Here is a 14,907-nt window from a genome sequence, read left to right on the forward strand (position 1 = left end):
TCTTGCCGCAAAACACGGAGGTCGACACACATAGGGACTTTCCAGTTGTCAAGCAGTGGTGCTGTTCCTTTACCCTTATGGGTAATAGTAGGGTAGCTGGAACTTCGAAATTCTCGTGCCTAAACTTTGTCAGAGATCTTTGACAAAGTTATATGTGGTACCCGAGGAGTTGATGGTGCATATGGAGAGCGGTGATTGAACAGTAAGATTCACGTGCTTTCTACTTCACCAGAAATCTTCGACAGAGTGCCCGTAATTTCCGCAAAGCTGATTGTGCATGTGACAGGTGCTGACGAGGCTGAAAAAGCAGGTGCTTCTTCGATTTCTGAGATCGGCCCTCGTGGTCTCTGAGCAGCCCAGCTTTTGAGAAAGCAAACGCCTCTTCGATTTCTGAGATTGGCCCTCGTGGTCTCTGAGCAGCCCAGCTTTTGAGAAAGCAAACGCCTCTTCGATTTCTGAAGCTCCGTCGAGTGCAGATTTTTATAGAGGCTGGCATTAAGTTCCACAGCACACTTGAATCTCTACCAGTAGAAGCTCATTTCTTGCACTTCTAAGATCTTGATTTGTCTGACCTCTTCCTTCTTCAACACATTTGAAAATGTCTGGACCCTCCGACCGTCGTTTTGACTTGAACCTTGGAGAAGAGACAGCCACGCCTTCTCCAGACAACATATGGCGCCCATCCTTCATATCCCCTACTGGTCCTCTTACCGTTGGGGATTCTGTGATGAAGAATGATATGACCGCTGCAGTGGTGGCCAGGAACCTTCTCACTCCCAAAGATAATAGACTACTTTCCAAACGGTCTGATGAGTTGGCTGTTAAGGACTCTCTGGCTCTTAGTGTTCAGTGTGCAGGTTCTGTGTCTAATATGGCCCAACGCCTATTTGCTAGAACCCGCCAAGTTGAATCATTGGCTGCTGAAGTGATGAGTCTCAAACAGGAGATTAGAGGGCTCAAGCATGAGAATAAGCAGTTGCACCGGCTCGCCCATGACTATGCTACAAACATGAAGAGGAAGCTTGACCAGATGAAGGAATCTGATGGTAAGGTTTTACTTGATCATCAGCGGTTTGTGGGTTTGTTCCAAAGGCATTTATTGCCTTCGTCCTCTAGGGTTGTACCTGGTAATGAAGCTTCAAATGATGAACCTCCAATGCCTCCTCCTTCTGGGGTTTTGTCAAGTACTGAGGCTCCGGATAACCACCCTCCGGTGCTTTCTCTTTCTGGGGCTCTACCGACTGCTGAGACTTCCCCTAAGCAACCTTTGTGAAGGCTCCCTTTTGTTTGTTTATTTTGACTCATGTATATGTACATATTTGTGGTTTATCGAAAATATTAATAAATAAGCTTTGCTTCATTTCAACATATTGTGTTAAATACACCAAAGCCTTCTTCATAAAGTTCTTTGAATTTTTGCTTTTGTTGAAACCTGTATTGTTGAAGCTTTGTGAGTGAAGCATGTAGTTTGAGGTAGTGTTCCCTTAATTTCCCGAGTGAGGAAAACTTCTCGGTTGGAGACTTGAAAAATCCAAGTCACTGAGTGGTTGTGAGACTGCCGAGTATCAAGGTGCAGTAGCATATGGTGGGAGTCCCCCAAGTCTTCAGGCGAAGAGAGTTGCCGAATGAGGTGTCTCGCGTGTTACTAATTTGTCAAAGTAACGAATCCTTGTTTCGATGTCACACATTCGTATATGCTTTATCTAAAAATATTTCCAACTTTTGTGTGTTTGATGCTGCATGCTATTGACTAGACAAGATCAAGTGCAATTAGTAGCTTTTCTCTCTTTTTCATCTTTTCTTTGGTGGAATTGCAGCATCAAAATATTGTTACTATTACTTCCTGGGTAACTAAAAGGACTTAGAACTATGAAATGAAAATAAAATAAAATGGATGAAACAAAAGAAAGTGGTAGACAAAGAAAAAAAAATGGAGACTTAATCATTGCCTTTTCTGTTTTGGCATATTTGTGTGAATGGTACTTGTTTAAAGCCCTATCACAAGTTCTATTTATTTATAGTGGGTGAAATTATTCCAAAAATATGAACCTAAAATGATGTCGATATTGAGAATAAATTTCGAGTCCATATGAATATTGTTAAGAATTTGAAGTTCTAACATTTTGTGTATACATGTGTTATATGTGGTATGAGTTAATTATCGCAATTTCTATCATACCTAAATTTCTTCATTTTGGAAATAAGGAAATGGTGAACTTAGCAAAACCCGATTTTGTGACCATCGACATCTTATACAAGAGATACTTTCATGAATTCATAATGCCCGAGAATTCATGTGGAAGCATATGATATTAGAAAACATCTTTACTTAAAAGCTCATTGACTCATATTAATGGAACTAGAAGTTTCCATAGTTTCCTATATCTAACAATCTGAACCAAAAGTTTCAGGCATGTATAAAACTAGAAGAGAAGGAATTTTCCTACACACACACACATATACATGTGCATACACTTGAGTTACAACTACAAAAAAAAAACAAATGGAGGGCCTTCACAAAGGTTGCTCATATGAAGCCTCAGTACTTGGCAGTGCCCCAGAAGAGGGAGACATTATAGATTGATCATGTGACGCCCCAGTACTTGGCAAAACACCAGAAGGGGAAGGCATCAATTGCCTTCAAAATCTAGCCATGAATCACTGGTGAACACTTTGAATCCGACTTTCGGATTCCTGCAATGGTTGAGCTTTCTTTTCATGCTTGTCTAGTAAATATTTGCAAGTTTGTGCAACTCTTTATTCTCATGCTTGAGCCCTTTAATTTCTTGTCTAAGACTTGCCACCTCAGCCATTAATGTTTTGACTTGACGAGTTCGAGCAAGTAGACGTTGGCCTATGTTGGATACATAACCCACACATTGAACAATGAAAGTCAAAGAGTCTTGAACAACCAATTCATCAGACCTCTTTGAAAGTATTCTTTTGTCTCTGGGAGTGAGAAGGTTTCTAGCTACTACTGTAACCGTTATATCATCCCTCATCACAGAGTTTCCAACCGTAAGAATGCCATTATAATATAAAAAGGACGGGCGCCATATATTATTCTAACGCGGCTCGTGTGTATCTCCTCCGAGACTCAAATCTAAACAAATGTTGGATGGGCAAGCCATTTTCAGAAATGATGAAAGAAAAATGTTGGATAGAATGAAATCTCATAAATACAACAGAGATAATTTTAACAGGCGAGCAACCTTCAAAAGCGTGCATTTTCAATATAATTGATACCTTTATAAAAGGAAAGGCAACACAACCACCTGTTCAAAAATCGAAAAGACACTGCTCTCCGAATTTCAAACGCCGAATTTTCCTAAATAAAGTTTGTCAACATTTCTCAGACGCAATCGCAGCTTTTTGGATATCAATGACAACTCTATCAAAATATCTCTAGCAAAGTTAAAATGCGTAAAGTTCACTATTCCAACTACATCACTGTTGCCTACAAGCGTGGGTGACAAGGCCACATCCGCACCACTACCTACTATTGGGAAATCCCTAGATATGTCGACCTTAGTCCTCCATGGCAAGGCACACCTTCAAATAATAGTTTGTTACTATTCATCCAAAGAAAAATTAGATGGATTATTATTCATATAAAGAAAAACGGATGGGTTACTATTCATGCACATTATTTCACTATTCATTTGAGGAAAGTTGGTAAAGTGAATAGTGTTGCTATAGTAATCTTTTGTCTATAAGATGAGAGCATATGGAGGAAGGAAGAAGTGAAAAGAAGAAGAAAGAGATGAGAGAAAAAACATTCAAAGGAAAGAAAGAGGAGTTATGGAGGAAAAGGAAGAGAAGAGGAAAGAAGAGATATGCGGAAAAAATTACCAGTGAGCCTGGCTAAAGAGAAAAGAGAAAATAGTAAAAGTTATTTTGTACTCCTATTATTTCAAATAATAAAAGAAAATACTACTACTGTCCTGATGACGTAGGCACACTTGCCGAACCTCGTAAATATTGTGTATTATTTATTTTATTCTACTGCACAAATATCGTCAACTTTACAACAGCTCCAAATTTAAATCATGAAGGACAAATTTGGAGAGATGGAGGTGTAGCATGCATACACGAAACGAAACATGCCTCATCATCCCACTTTTATTTTGGCCACATTTCTCCGTTCTGATATACCCTCACCTATTTACGGCTTTTGTTTTTGGCCCCACTCTCGACACTCCCAACAAATTCTAGCCTAAATTATCATAGAAGAATTGCTAGCAAAACTCGCTTGCCAAGATTCTCTCTTCGAGGCCTTCACGTGTATTCTCTCTTCACAACTTTAATGTGTATTCCCCTTAATCGAAGAAATGAAATACACGCACAGAAAAAGAAAGGAATTTTCTTTTAAAAACTTGTCCAACCGTTGGCCAAAGCAAAACAAAAATGATGTATGCTTGGATCAAGTTTGTATTTATGATATGAAATTATTAATCATTGTGTAAAAACTATCGTTTCAGATAATTAATTAATACTAATGCTTTTGAGTCAATCAACAATGATTTTACAACAGTTCGTAACAAATTTTTGTATAATGCTATTTACATACCTATTTTTACCGCTACACGTCACTTAATTCCTTCCATTGAATCGAATAAATTTAAAACACAATCATGTCTAAAATTTAGCAAAGCTATGAGAAGTAAGTTTAGTGACAAAAATATAACATATTATGACATAGGAATTCATAACATGAAAAGTCGATCACAAGCACGCTGCACGAAGATGTGTGTGGGAAGGAATTTCTGCTCAGACTTTAGGAGTCAACTTGAAACTCAACAAAAACTACGAGAAAAACTTTCAAAAATATCCAAACCCATAAGCCATCATTAAGATTATAACAACTTCATTAACAACATAATCAAGACAAAAAAAAATTAAAGAAATTGTTGGGTTGCTAATTAATTAAGTGGAAGAACAAGAGTTTTGACTATCTCTAGGAGATTGCAGAGGAAACAGAGGCAAAAGCTCAGGAGTGTGGTCAGTCATCCCTCGGGGTGCACTTAGCGGACTTGGGTGCAAATAGAACCCTTTCCCAGCAATGGCTCGATCTTCCTCTTCACACAGAGACGCCGGCGGCGTCCTCGGGCTCCCACGTCCCAGAAAATCCAGGGTCGAAACGGGCGACGCCATCACCATCTCATGGCTCCCAAAACCCATAAACCCTGCTCCCACTCTGGGCAGCCTGCCGCAGGGCCCACACGAGGAGGATGATGGGGTTGCTGCGGCGGCGGTGTTGAGGTTGAGGCTGAGCTCGAGCTTCTTGGTGGCGTGTCTGCGCTCGTGGAGCTTGAAAGCCGGTCGCCGGGGCCCCATTTCGGTGGCGGTGGGGGGTTTGGGGGTGGAGTAGCGGGCGGGGAGGGTGAGGGGTAGCTTTGGGGCAGATGGGTCTTCGGGTGCTCCGGTCAGTCTTTGGACGACGGCCCGGAAAGTTGTGGGGTCGGCTTGGACGTAAGTTGTGTTGGGGGAGTTGGGGTCGGACCCGTAAGTGGGTGAGTTGACCATTGTAAGAGCCAAAGTGGATTTCTAGAGAGAGAGGGGGGGGGCGGAAGGGAGAAGAGAGAGAAGGATGAAAAACAGAACGCGAAGAGGGGGGCATCGAATGTGGGGGTTTTATCATGGTTGAGAGAGAGAGAGAGAGAGAGAGAGAGAGAGAGAGAGAGATTGCCTTTTGATTTAGTTTTTATATATTTTTGTATGAATTTGTTTTGTATGAGTTATCTGGGTTGTTCATGAGAAGAAATTTTTAGTTGTGATGGGAACATAAATAATACATTATGTGTTTTTATACAAATAGTGAAAAGTTTTAATTTTTAAGTTATTAACTTTTTAACACACATAACTCATTATATATATATAAAGATACGTAATGTATCATCTCGTGTAACGATTACACTGAAAAATCTCTTCTCGGTGAGTTGATTTACTTTTTACTTTTTATGGGGTGGTGGGAGGTGGAAATGTCAGGTATACGGCGAAAGTCAGAGGCAGAATCCAAAATATAAATTTATTTCTCGTGAATTAGGCAGCTACAGACAGAAAGCAAGAGAGAGAAAGGAACCCACTACGAACGTGATGCAGTTGGGTAAGTTTATTTTCTATTTTCTAATACTCCGCGTTTTCACTTTTTTGGGCTCAAAGTCAATTATACTAGTTTTGGTTCCAACCACAGTAGAATATTTGCTCTTAGATTAGCAATTTTTCTTCAATATTTCGGAAAGTATTTTTGTTCACCGTTAAATGATAGTAATGCTCATTACTTTACTTAAGTGAATATGAAAATGCTCACCTCCTATTATGTAAAGATTTAGGAGTAAAGTTAGTTTTCATTGAAAAAAAAAAAAAAAAAAAAAACCTCAACCCAAGAAGAACTAAAAATATGAATATACCCTAAAAAGAATTATTTATTCCTAAAAAGCGGTCTGCATCACGGATGTGATTCATTTTAGTTAATCGGCGGTAGAGTAACACAAGTGTTACATTGTTTTTTTTTTTCTCGTGACAAATTCTTGAGTAGAAATTTATGTGGCAATTGGAGAATAGACAATTGTCAACCTATGTATATGTAAAGAGTTTGACGAAGACTTGAAAATTTGGAGGTCGTAGAAGGAAAGGGGTGGCAAGAATGTGCTATTTACACATCTTATTTTACTTCTCATACATCATTTATTAATTTTTTTTCGTTGATTTTTTTCAATTCATCTGATCCGACAGTCAAAAATTAAAAAAACACGTGAAAAGTAAAATATATGTGTAGATATCATATCCCGGATGGCAATTGTGGAAAGCAAATATCGAAGCAACATGAAGAATAATAAATGAGATAAGCCTCCACTTTTGATGGTCTCACACTCTTTCTTTGCTTTGTGTACGTTTTTGAAACTTCTGCCAAGCTTCCCATAAAGTGAAGCACAAGCATAATGCGACTTTATGATGTTCATAATTAGCAGAAAGACAAATACACTATGTCATAATTAACAACAATGATAATTGTGGTCAATTAACGAGCCATTGGACTATTTTATGATGTTCATAATTAGCGGAAAGACAAATACACTTTGTCATAATTAACAACGATAATTGTGGTTAATTAACAAGGAATTGGGCTAAGTAAATAAAAAGTTAATAATGTTTTTTTTTTCTTAAAATGAGTACCTGTTAGTGGCTTCATCACGGCGGTCCATCTTTTCGGAGGTCGAAAAAATTCACAAGGGCATTTCAACCTTCCTTGACAACCATTATGAGATTTACCAGCACTAAAAATTGAACTTAGAACGTACTGTATGGAATACTGGAATTCGTCCCAACCACTGAGCTATCCCGTAGTGATTGAAAGTTAATAACGTTGAGATAAAAGAAGAATAATTTCAACTTAAGTAAGATCGTCTGATTATTCGTAAATCATTTGTCATATAAACATGCGATTTTTCTAGTTGTATTCTTGTTACAACTAATCTCATTTGATCATATCTGATATGAGAGTTGATCTAATCGCATTTCCCTCGTGACCAAGCAAGTGTAGTGTTTTGAATTTGAAATTGTTTTGAAGGTGATAAATGTAACGAAGGGGGCTAGCTGGCATTGAATGATGAATCATGGAGGTCAGCGAGGCATTGAAACAAGAAACGAGGAGAGACTATGCAGTCTGTCTGATGCCTCAGCCCTCTCTCAGACCCTCAGAAATAGCTTCTTCTTTTTCTTTTAAATTTTATTTTTTATTAAATTATTGGATTTTGTACCTAAATTTGTTTCTCCTCCTGGTCTCTGAGGTTTCTTGGTTGTTTGCGTGAAGTTTCCCCTTTGACATTTAGGCAAAAATAATAACGTTTGTTACAGCCTTCTCTATAATTTTCCGTTCTTTCTTTTGACTTCGTTTTGGTGTAACTGACATTAAACAAGTTCGTGTTATCCTATCGTGATTCAATAGCATATAATTTTGATAAAAATTTTACACATAATAATATATTATTGATCTAAAACGTTACGTGACTGTAAATCTAATTCATGTGAGTCATCTGAACGATGATTTCAGTATTCTAGTTTGTTTACTTCACTCTTCTTCCTCCTCTGTACGCGGTTTGTGGATTGCCTTGTTGGGTTGGTTTTGTCTTGTGTACTTTTTGACGTTTGTAGTTTTCGTGTTTTAGTGGAAGTCTTCCCTGCCAACCTCCTAATTTGCTCAATTTCTACTCCCTCTCCGCTCTCCCACTTCTAAATTTTCTTTCCTATTTTCTACTTCAATTTCCCCTTCATATGAATGCCAAATTAACAAGCAAGAAAATAGTTGATTGATTGAGAATTTCAACGACATGGGATCGATAGTTCAGTTTGATATTTATGTTACTGTTACATACATGGAAAGTGGAAAGATAGTTTTCTAGCCAAAAAAACAAATTTGATGAATGTACCATTGTTGCAACTGTTTGGGCACGGTTTTTACACCTGAGCCAAATATTACAATATATATATATAATTATTATTAGCACTTCAAAAATTTCATTTTATAGTCTCTACAATTGTATTTTTCTTTCTAATTATAGAAAGTTTGGAGTGCCAAATGAGATTTTTGGAATGCTAATAACAATTTCCTACATATATAATATAATATATTTAGAGGCGAGCCTTCGTGTAATGGAAAAGTTGCTTCTTTTCAAAAAAAAGAAAGTTCGAAAGAATTGAATTTTTTTTTAGATTGGATGCGATTACTAATTTATGATCTGGTATGTACATAATGAAAACTTCATTCTCGATTCTACGAGAATTATTATAAAAATCTTTCATTTGCTTCTCTTCAATGGCAGTTTTATTTTCCCATAAGGTGTCCTAATTTTTGGCCTAATTCTTCTTCTGATGATCGATTCAACCTTTTCGGAAAATTTCCAAACGAACAATTTTAACGAAATCTTGCAATTTCTTATTTTCCTATGTTCAAATGTATAATATAATATATTTAGAGACAAGCTTTCGTGTAATGAAAAAGTTTTTGCTTTGTGACCGAAAGGTCACCGGTTCGAATTGTGAAAACAGTTTTTTTGCAAAATAAAGATAAGACTGCATACGATAAACGTTCCTCTTAGTCCCGTAAACTTGGAAAGCTTGTTGGCTTGGAGTGTGAACCAGTGAAAAGAGATTTCATTCATTGAAAAAACTGGACAAAAGATTACAAGTGATGATAAAAGGGGAACAAAAAGATGAGAGACTTTGTCCAGTATCGGAAAGCAACAAAGATATAATCCAAGGGGGCTCATTCTGCTTGGTTGCCAAACCCATTGATGTTATTAATATTTTGTTTAAAGTTAATATAATGGGTTGAAAATTAGGTGTTGGTTTATTATTTAATTTAGAAAACTCATAGCCTAATTATTTAATTTACACTAAAAATGATTTGATTTAACATCATGTCTCACTGATATTATCTCTAACTTAACCATCTATTACCAGTTGTAAGGTTTTTTACTCGGTATAATAGTATTGTTGAACCTGTCACATACTAACTATATATTATTTTGTTATATGTCCAAGGTTATTCTTCAACAAAAAATACACCAAATGTTATTGTTGGTTTTTTGTCAAAAATTACCCACTGTGTCACTCAACACAATCTATTGGTAAATTGGCACGATGCGAGAAAGATATAGGGTTGCAACACAAACAAAAGTGTTTAGGGAAAGAGATTTGGAACAAAAACACTTATGTGGACATTGGGGCTTAAACTTACCACTAGATTGTGCTGAGTGACACTATCCATCACTCAAAATTTGTCACGTGGTAAGTTTTGAGTATAGTTTTTATCACATAATTGTATTTAAAGAGGGCTAGAAAAAGATTACATTTTCAGAGTAGGGTTAAATTTGACTGGTGCGTTTGTAAAAGGACTACTAAAGCTATATTCCTTTTCTCTTTTGGTCTTTATAAAGGGAAGATGATCATGTCCGGATCTCTCCTATCAAGGGTCTAGGATCAAGTGATCCGGGACAGTTGAATTTTGATCCAACGGCTAATTATTATTATAACTTTTAGAGGGACTTCTTATTTGTAACCGTTGGATCAAATTTCAACGGTCCGAATCACTTAATCCTGGACTTTTGATGGGAGAGAACTGGACCGGATCCTCTTCCTTTATAAAGATTTATGCTTCAAATTGATAGCATTTCAGCTTTCTAAGTTCCAGATAACCTTAAAAATTGTGCTTATTCTCTTCCCTTAAGCATATATGCTACTATTTTCATTAGCTAGGTTCCCTGTTATTTCTTATTAACCACAGACCGAACACTTGTCGAGTCCGTGGCCATTGGTGACTATCAACGGTGGAGATTCGACGACGGCTGCTTTAGAGTTTGATACTCCTCAATCACCAGAGAACAATATATCTACATTATCCTTCTGCAAAGTCAAAAGGTCACCTATCATATATATATGTCATCTGTTTGGATTCCCAGAAAGCATGGTAGATGATTGCCGGGGGAACAATTTAATCAATTGAACCATGTGTTATGCATGTAGAGGACAGTATCATTGCAGATGATGAGTGGGTTGAGAACTAATTTAACATTCGTTTGGAATATTTTTTGTGAAAATGTTTTCAGGTTTGAAAAGCACTTAAAGCGTATTTTAAAAGAAAGAGCAATTATGTGCGCTTAATATAGGCACATAAGTGGTTGCCAAAAGCACTTGGGACTAATGACTGCTTTTTATTCTGAAATTTGTATACATACATATCACAGTACTGTATTATACCAAACAAACGAGACCTCCACTTAAGAAAACCATTGACATTATTTCTCTGCAGCCAAACTATGCATCAGATGGATTTGAGAAAATCAAATCGCTGAAAGAGACGACTGGGAGGGACATGGAAGAACATATCAATCGACGAACCATGTATTGTCAAGAGCAGATTGTCAGGGGCAAGATATTCCTGCATTTGGTGCAAACAAAGAATTGATCCTCGAGTTGCGATTTATTTTGCTCCCATATGTCCTATGGAAATCTGCGCAAGGGAGAACCCATCATCCCAAAGCTAAGCAAGAAAGGAAGACAGAAAACTTTTAAGGTAAAGGAAGTGAGAAGAGTACATCAAAGCGAAAGATCGGCCAAGTCAAAGGTTCTTGAAATAGCCTTGAACCATGAGTCCAGCTTCTTCTTCCTCAACTCTTCATCTAATTTTGGACGGAAAATGGTGGAACTCTTAGTCCTCTCTTCACAAGCGAAAATCTCCTTTTCGCTCCAAACACCAACAGCTAATCCAGCAGCATAGGCTGCTCCAAGAGCTGTTGTCTCAATGTCAGCTGGTCTTACCACTGGGCTCCCCAACAGGTCCGCCTACAGAACAACAAAACAAAGAGTAAATTCAATCATTAACAGAATACGAAACGGTTTCACAATACACGAGGAAGATCATATAGCAATGTAGGAACACCTTTTTTCTTTTTTCTGATCTGTATTTCATAAAAATTATTTAATAAACACGATGTCCACTGGCATTTCGTTCAAGGAGATGGGGGTAAGGCAAAGATATCTACTCCTTTTACATGTTTGTCATAAAAATTATGAGCAACGAATATGTATTTTCAAACTTCTTTATACAAACAAATGTAGTTGAACACTCTTTACTAAGTATGTAGAAGCAAAATTGCAGTCTTCGCATGTTTTCATATCAAGCAATAGTAATATATATAATTCCGTAAGGAAAGCCGAGGATGGTTTGTTGGTAAAGGAATGAGTGGAAAGAACTGAACTTCTCCATTATCTGACGTACTGAAGAAATGTCAAATATGTATTTTCACCAGCAATTGTTGGATTACACAACTAATGGCTATTTTGACATGAGGACAACATGCTAAGAGGATGCCAAGGAAACCACAATTGCCAAGGTAATAGAAAGATACAAAAACAAATATTTTCATGGATGGTTCAAGAACTAAAGAGGGAACAAAGAGAAGGCTTGTAAACTAGAAACAAGAAGAATGAAAAGGAAAGAATATGTGGCTCAATCGGTGGATTTGATTAAAACTGAACTACATACTGCAAGTTATAGCATAAAATATGAAAAAAGGCCCGAACCTGAATCTGCATTAGAAGGGTATTAACAGTAGCACCACCATCCACTCTGAGCAGGAATTCCCCCTTCTCGTTCTTAACCTCTCCCTTCTCCCCAGCATCTTTGTGCATTGAATCCAACACATCTTTGACCTGGAAACACATACTCTCTAGCACTGCTCGACAAATGTGAGCCTTGTTCGTAAACCTTGTAATACCAATGCAAACCCCACGAGCATCATCACGCCACCACGGAGCAAATAATCCATTGAAGGCTGGCACAAAATAAACTCCACCTGTGGACTCAACCTGTAAAGCCAAATCCTCAATCTCACTCGCGCTCTTAATGATCCCAAGACTGTCTCTAAGCCACTGAACTGCAGCTCCAGCAATAGCAATCGATCCCTCCAGAGCATAATTTGTCGGAGCTTTAGGGCCAAGTTTGAATGCCAAAGTGCTTAGAAGCCCATGCGTTGACTGAATTATCTCTTCACCAGTGTTGAGAAGGATGAAAGCCCCCGTCCCATAAGTGCTTTTGGCCTCTCCTCTCCTGCAAGCTTGCCCTAACATTGCTGCATGTTGATCACCGAGACATCCAGAGATTGGGACTCCAGTGATTGGCCATCCTGTGTTAATTTTTCCAATAACCTCAGAGTTACTGACAATTTTGGGCAGAATTTGAGCTGGAATTCCTAACGTTTTCAATGTGGTACTATCCCACTCAAGGGTCTTGAGATTCATAAGCATAGTCCGCGATGCATTTGAGACATCAGTGACATGTATCCCTCCCTTGACACCACCGGTTAAATTCCAGATTAACCAAGTGTCTATAGTTCCAAAGAGAGCATCCCCTGATTGCACAGCCTTTTTCACCTTATCCACATTTTCCAACAGCCAGAGCAGCTTCAATGCACTGAAATAGGTGCTTATGGGCAAACCACATGTTTCCACAAAATGAGTTCTTCCCCCAGATAATTCTTTCTCCAATTTTCTGTAACCAAAATAATCAGAAAACTTACAATCATAAGACAGCTCCTCAAATCTTAAATGAGGTGAACAGCCGGCGAATTGAAATTTTCTAAAAAACCAAACATGGAAAGGATCGATCATAAAAAAACATTCACGCCAAACTTAAAATACAAATAAGGGGAAATTGGAACATTGGTCCTGAACTTGTCACAATGTGGAGCAATATAGTTCTTTTGGGTAAAACTTCCGTCCTTATTGTGCCTTTAAATCCTTAACCGTGCATGGAAATTTCAACGGATTTTTAGTTTACGGACAAAGCTCCAATTGGACCAAACTCCGGGATCAATGCTTCAATCTTCTCTATAAATAACCCAATCAAATGAGCAGGAATCAAAATTTGAAAATCTAGGAAACCCACCTATCATTGAAATCATCGAAGAAAAGGGTATTGTACTAATAAACGAAAATACACCATTAGCAGGAAAATCAGTACAGAATTATATCTTAATTATCAATGTTCGTCCATTGACCAAACAAAAACACTATCAATATCCATCCAAATCCAAAAAATAACAAAATTCCAATTCAGGATCAGTGAAACCCAATTGAGAAATCACATTTGCAGATCCTGATTTCAAAATGTAAACAATTGCAGACATGAAAAAACAATGAAATTGTGAAAGCAGTACCTGCAAATAGAACTGGTACGGACATCCATCCAAACAATAGCATTGTAGAGAGGACATCCAGTGGATTTGCTCCAAACCAGAGTTGTCTCTCTCTGATTGGTCAACCCTATGGCCTTGAGCCCACTGTCCACGTTGTGCCCATCAGCTGTGGCCTTGTCCAGCGCCTTCGCCATGCACACTCTCACACTCTCCAATATCTCCATCGCATCATGCTCGACCCACCTGCCCCAAAAAACCCAATTCAGGAAAACATCATATTTCAAAGAAAAAGTGAAAAACAAATAGAGTTTTGATTGACTGATTTGCTTACCCGGCTTCCGGGTAGAACTGAGTGAACTCGACCTGGTGGGACCCAATAGCGCGGGCCGAACGGTCGTAGATTATGAATCTGGTGCTGGTGGTGCCTTGGTCAATCGACCCAATCAACACTTCATCTGGTTTTTTCGAGTCCTCCGGTTTTTTCGACATTTTTGTTTCTGCAAGCTCCAAAGATCCAAACTTTTGTTCTGGATTTATGAAGAGGAAGAGAACGAACAGAAAGAGAGAGGATTTTGGGAGAAATGGTTTCTTGGGATTGTGGACAAAGTTTATCCAACCACCATTAATGGGGTCAAATTAAAAAATTACAAAGATTGTATTGGTTGGATAAGATTGATGAAATGAACCCTGGAAATACAGAGAGAAAATTTTGGATTTTTGTTTGGGATTTTGAAATTTTAGTAGAGAGCTTCTTTATTGGCGGAGAGTTCGAGGTTTTAAGTTTGTGTGATGTAGTTTCATTTCCGGACTCGGAGGTAGTTGGTTTCGTTAACTACTTTGACCGCCATCGGCAAATATGGCGCCTCTTTTGATTTTGTGACGCGCTTTTTCTTGTGATTGTCGGCACGCTCTTGACTTGGTGCGCACCCTTCTCCACATCCACGGGACTCTCTGACTAATGTTGTGATGCATCTCACGTTCAAACTTTTGCTTGTAATGTTATGGTAGTGTATCATGCTAATGATAAACATGTATTGTGGCGATAAAAATAATCAACAAAATTATGGAGATGACACATGGATCTTTAGGTTAAAATGACAAAATTACTCTCGAGGCATACTAGAATTCTTAGGCACATGCAACGGACAATAACGGCTCGATCAAGAAAGAGTTAAAGGTGTTCAAAATGATATTTATTCAAATCTTTCTC

General features: G+C 38.0%; 2 protein-coding genes across 2 annotated transcripts; both read right to left on the bottom strand.

The window, feature by feature from the left end:
- Positions 1-4,926: 4,926 nt before the first annotated feature.
- On the bottom strand, positions 4,927-5,526 carry LOC103436070 (VQ motif-containing protein 11). The gene has a single exon (XM_008374478.4). It carries the CDS (start codon positions 5,524-5,526, stop codon positions 4,927-4,929), a length of 600 nt encoding a protein of 199 aa, XP_008372700.2.
- Positions 5,527-10,692: 5,166 nt separating this feature from the next.
- LOC103436071 (glycerol kinase) lies at positions 10,693-14,531 on the bottom strand. Its single transcript, XM_008374479.4, has 5 exons — positions 14,029-14,531; positions 13,719-13,940; positions 12,085-13,051; positions 11,097-11,343; positions 10,693-11,011 (listed from the first exon to the last, which is right to left on the bottom strand). The coding sequence occupies exons 1-4, from the start codon at positions 14,184-14,186 to the stop codon at positions 11,098-11,100; spliced, it is 1,593 nt and encodes a 530-aa protein (XP_008372701.1). The 5' UTR covers positions 14,187-14,531; the 3' UTR covers positions 10,693-11,011; position 11,097.
- Between the last annotated feature and the right edge of the window lie 376 nt (positions 14,532-14,907).

The sequence above is a fragment of the Malus domestica genome, chromosome 17 (assembly GCF_042453785.1).
Source record: "Malus domestica chromosome 17, GDT2T_hap1".
NCBI lineage: Eukaryota > Viridiplantae > Streptophyta > Magnoliopsida > Rosales > Rosaceae > Malus > Malus domestica.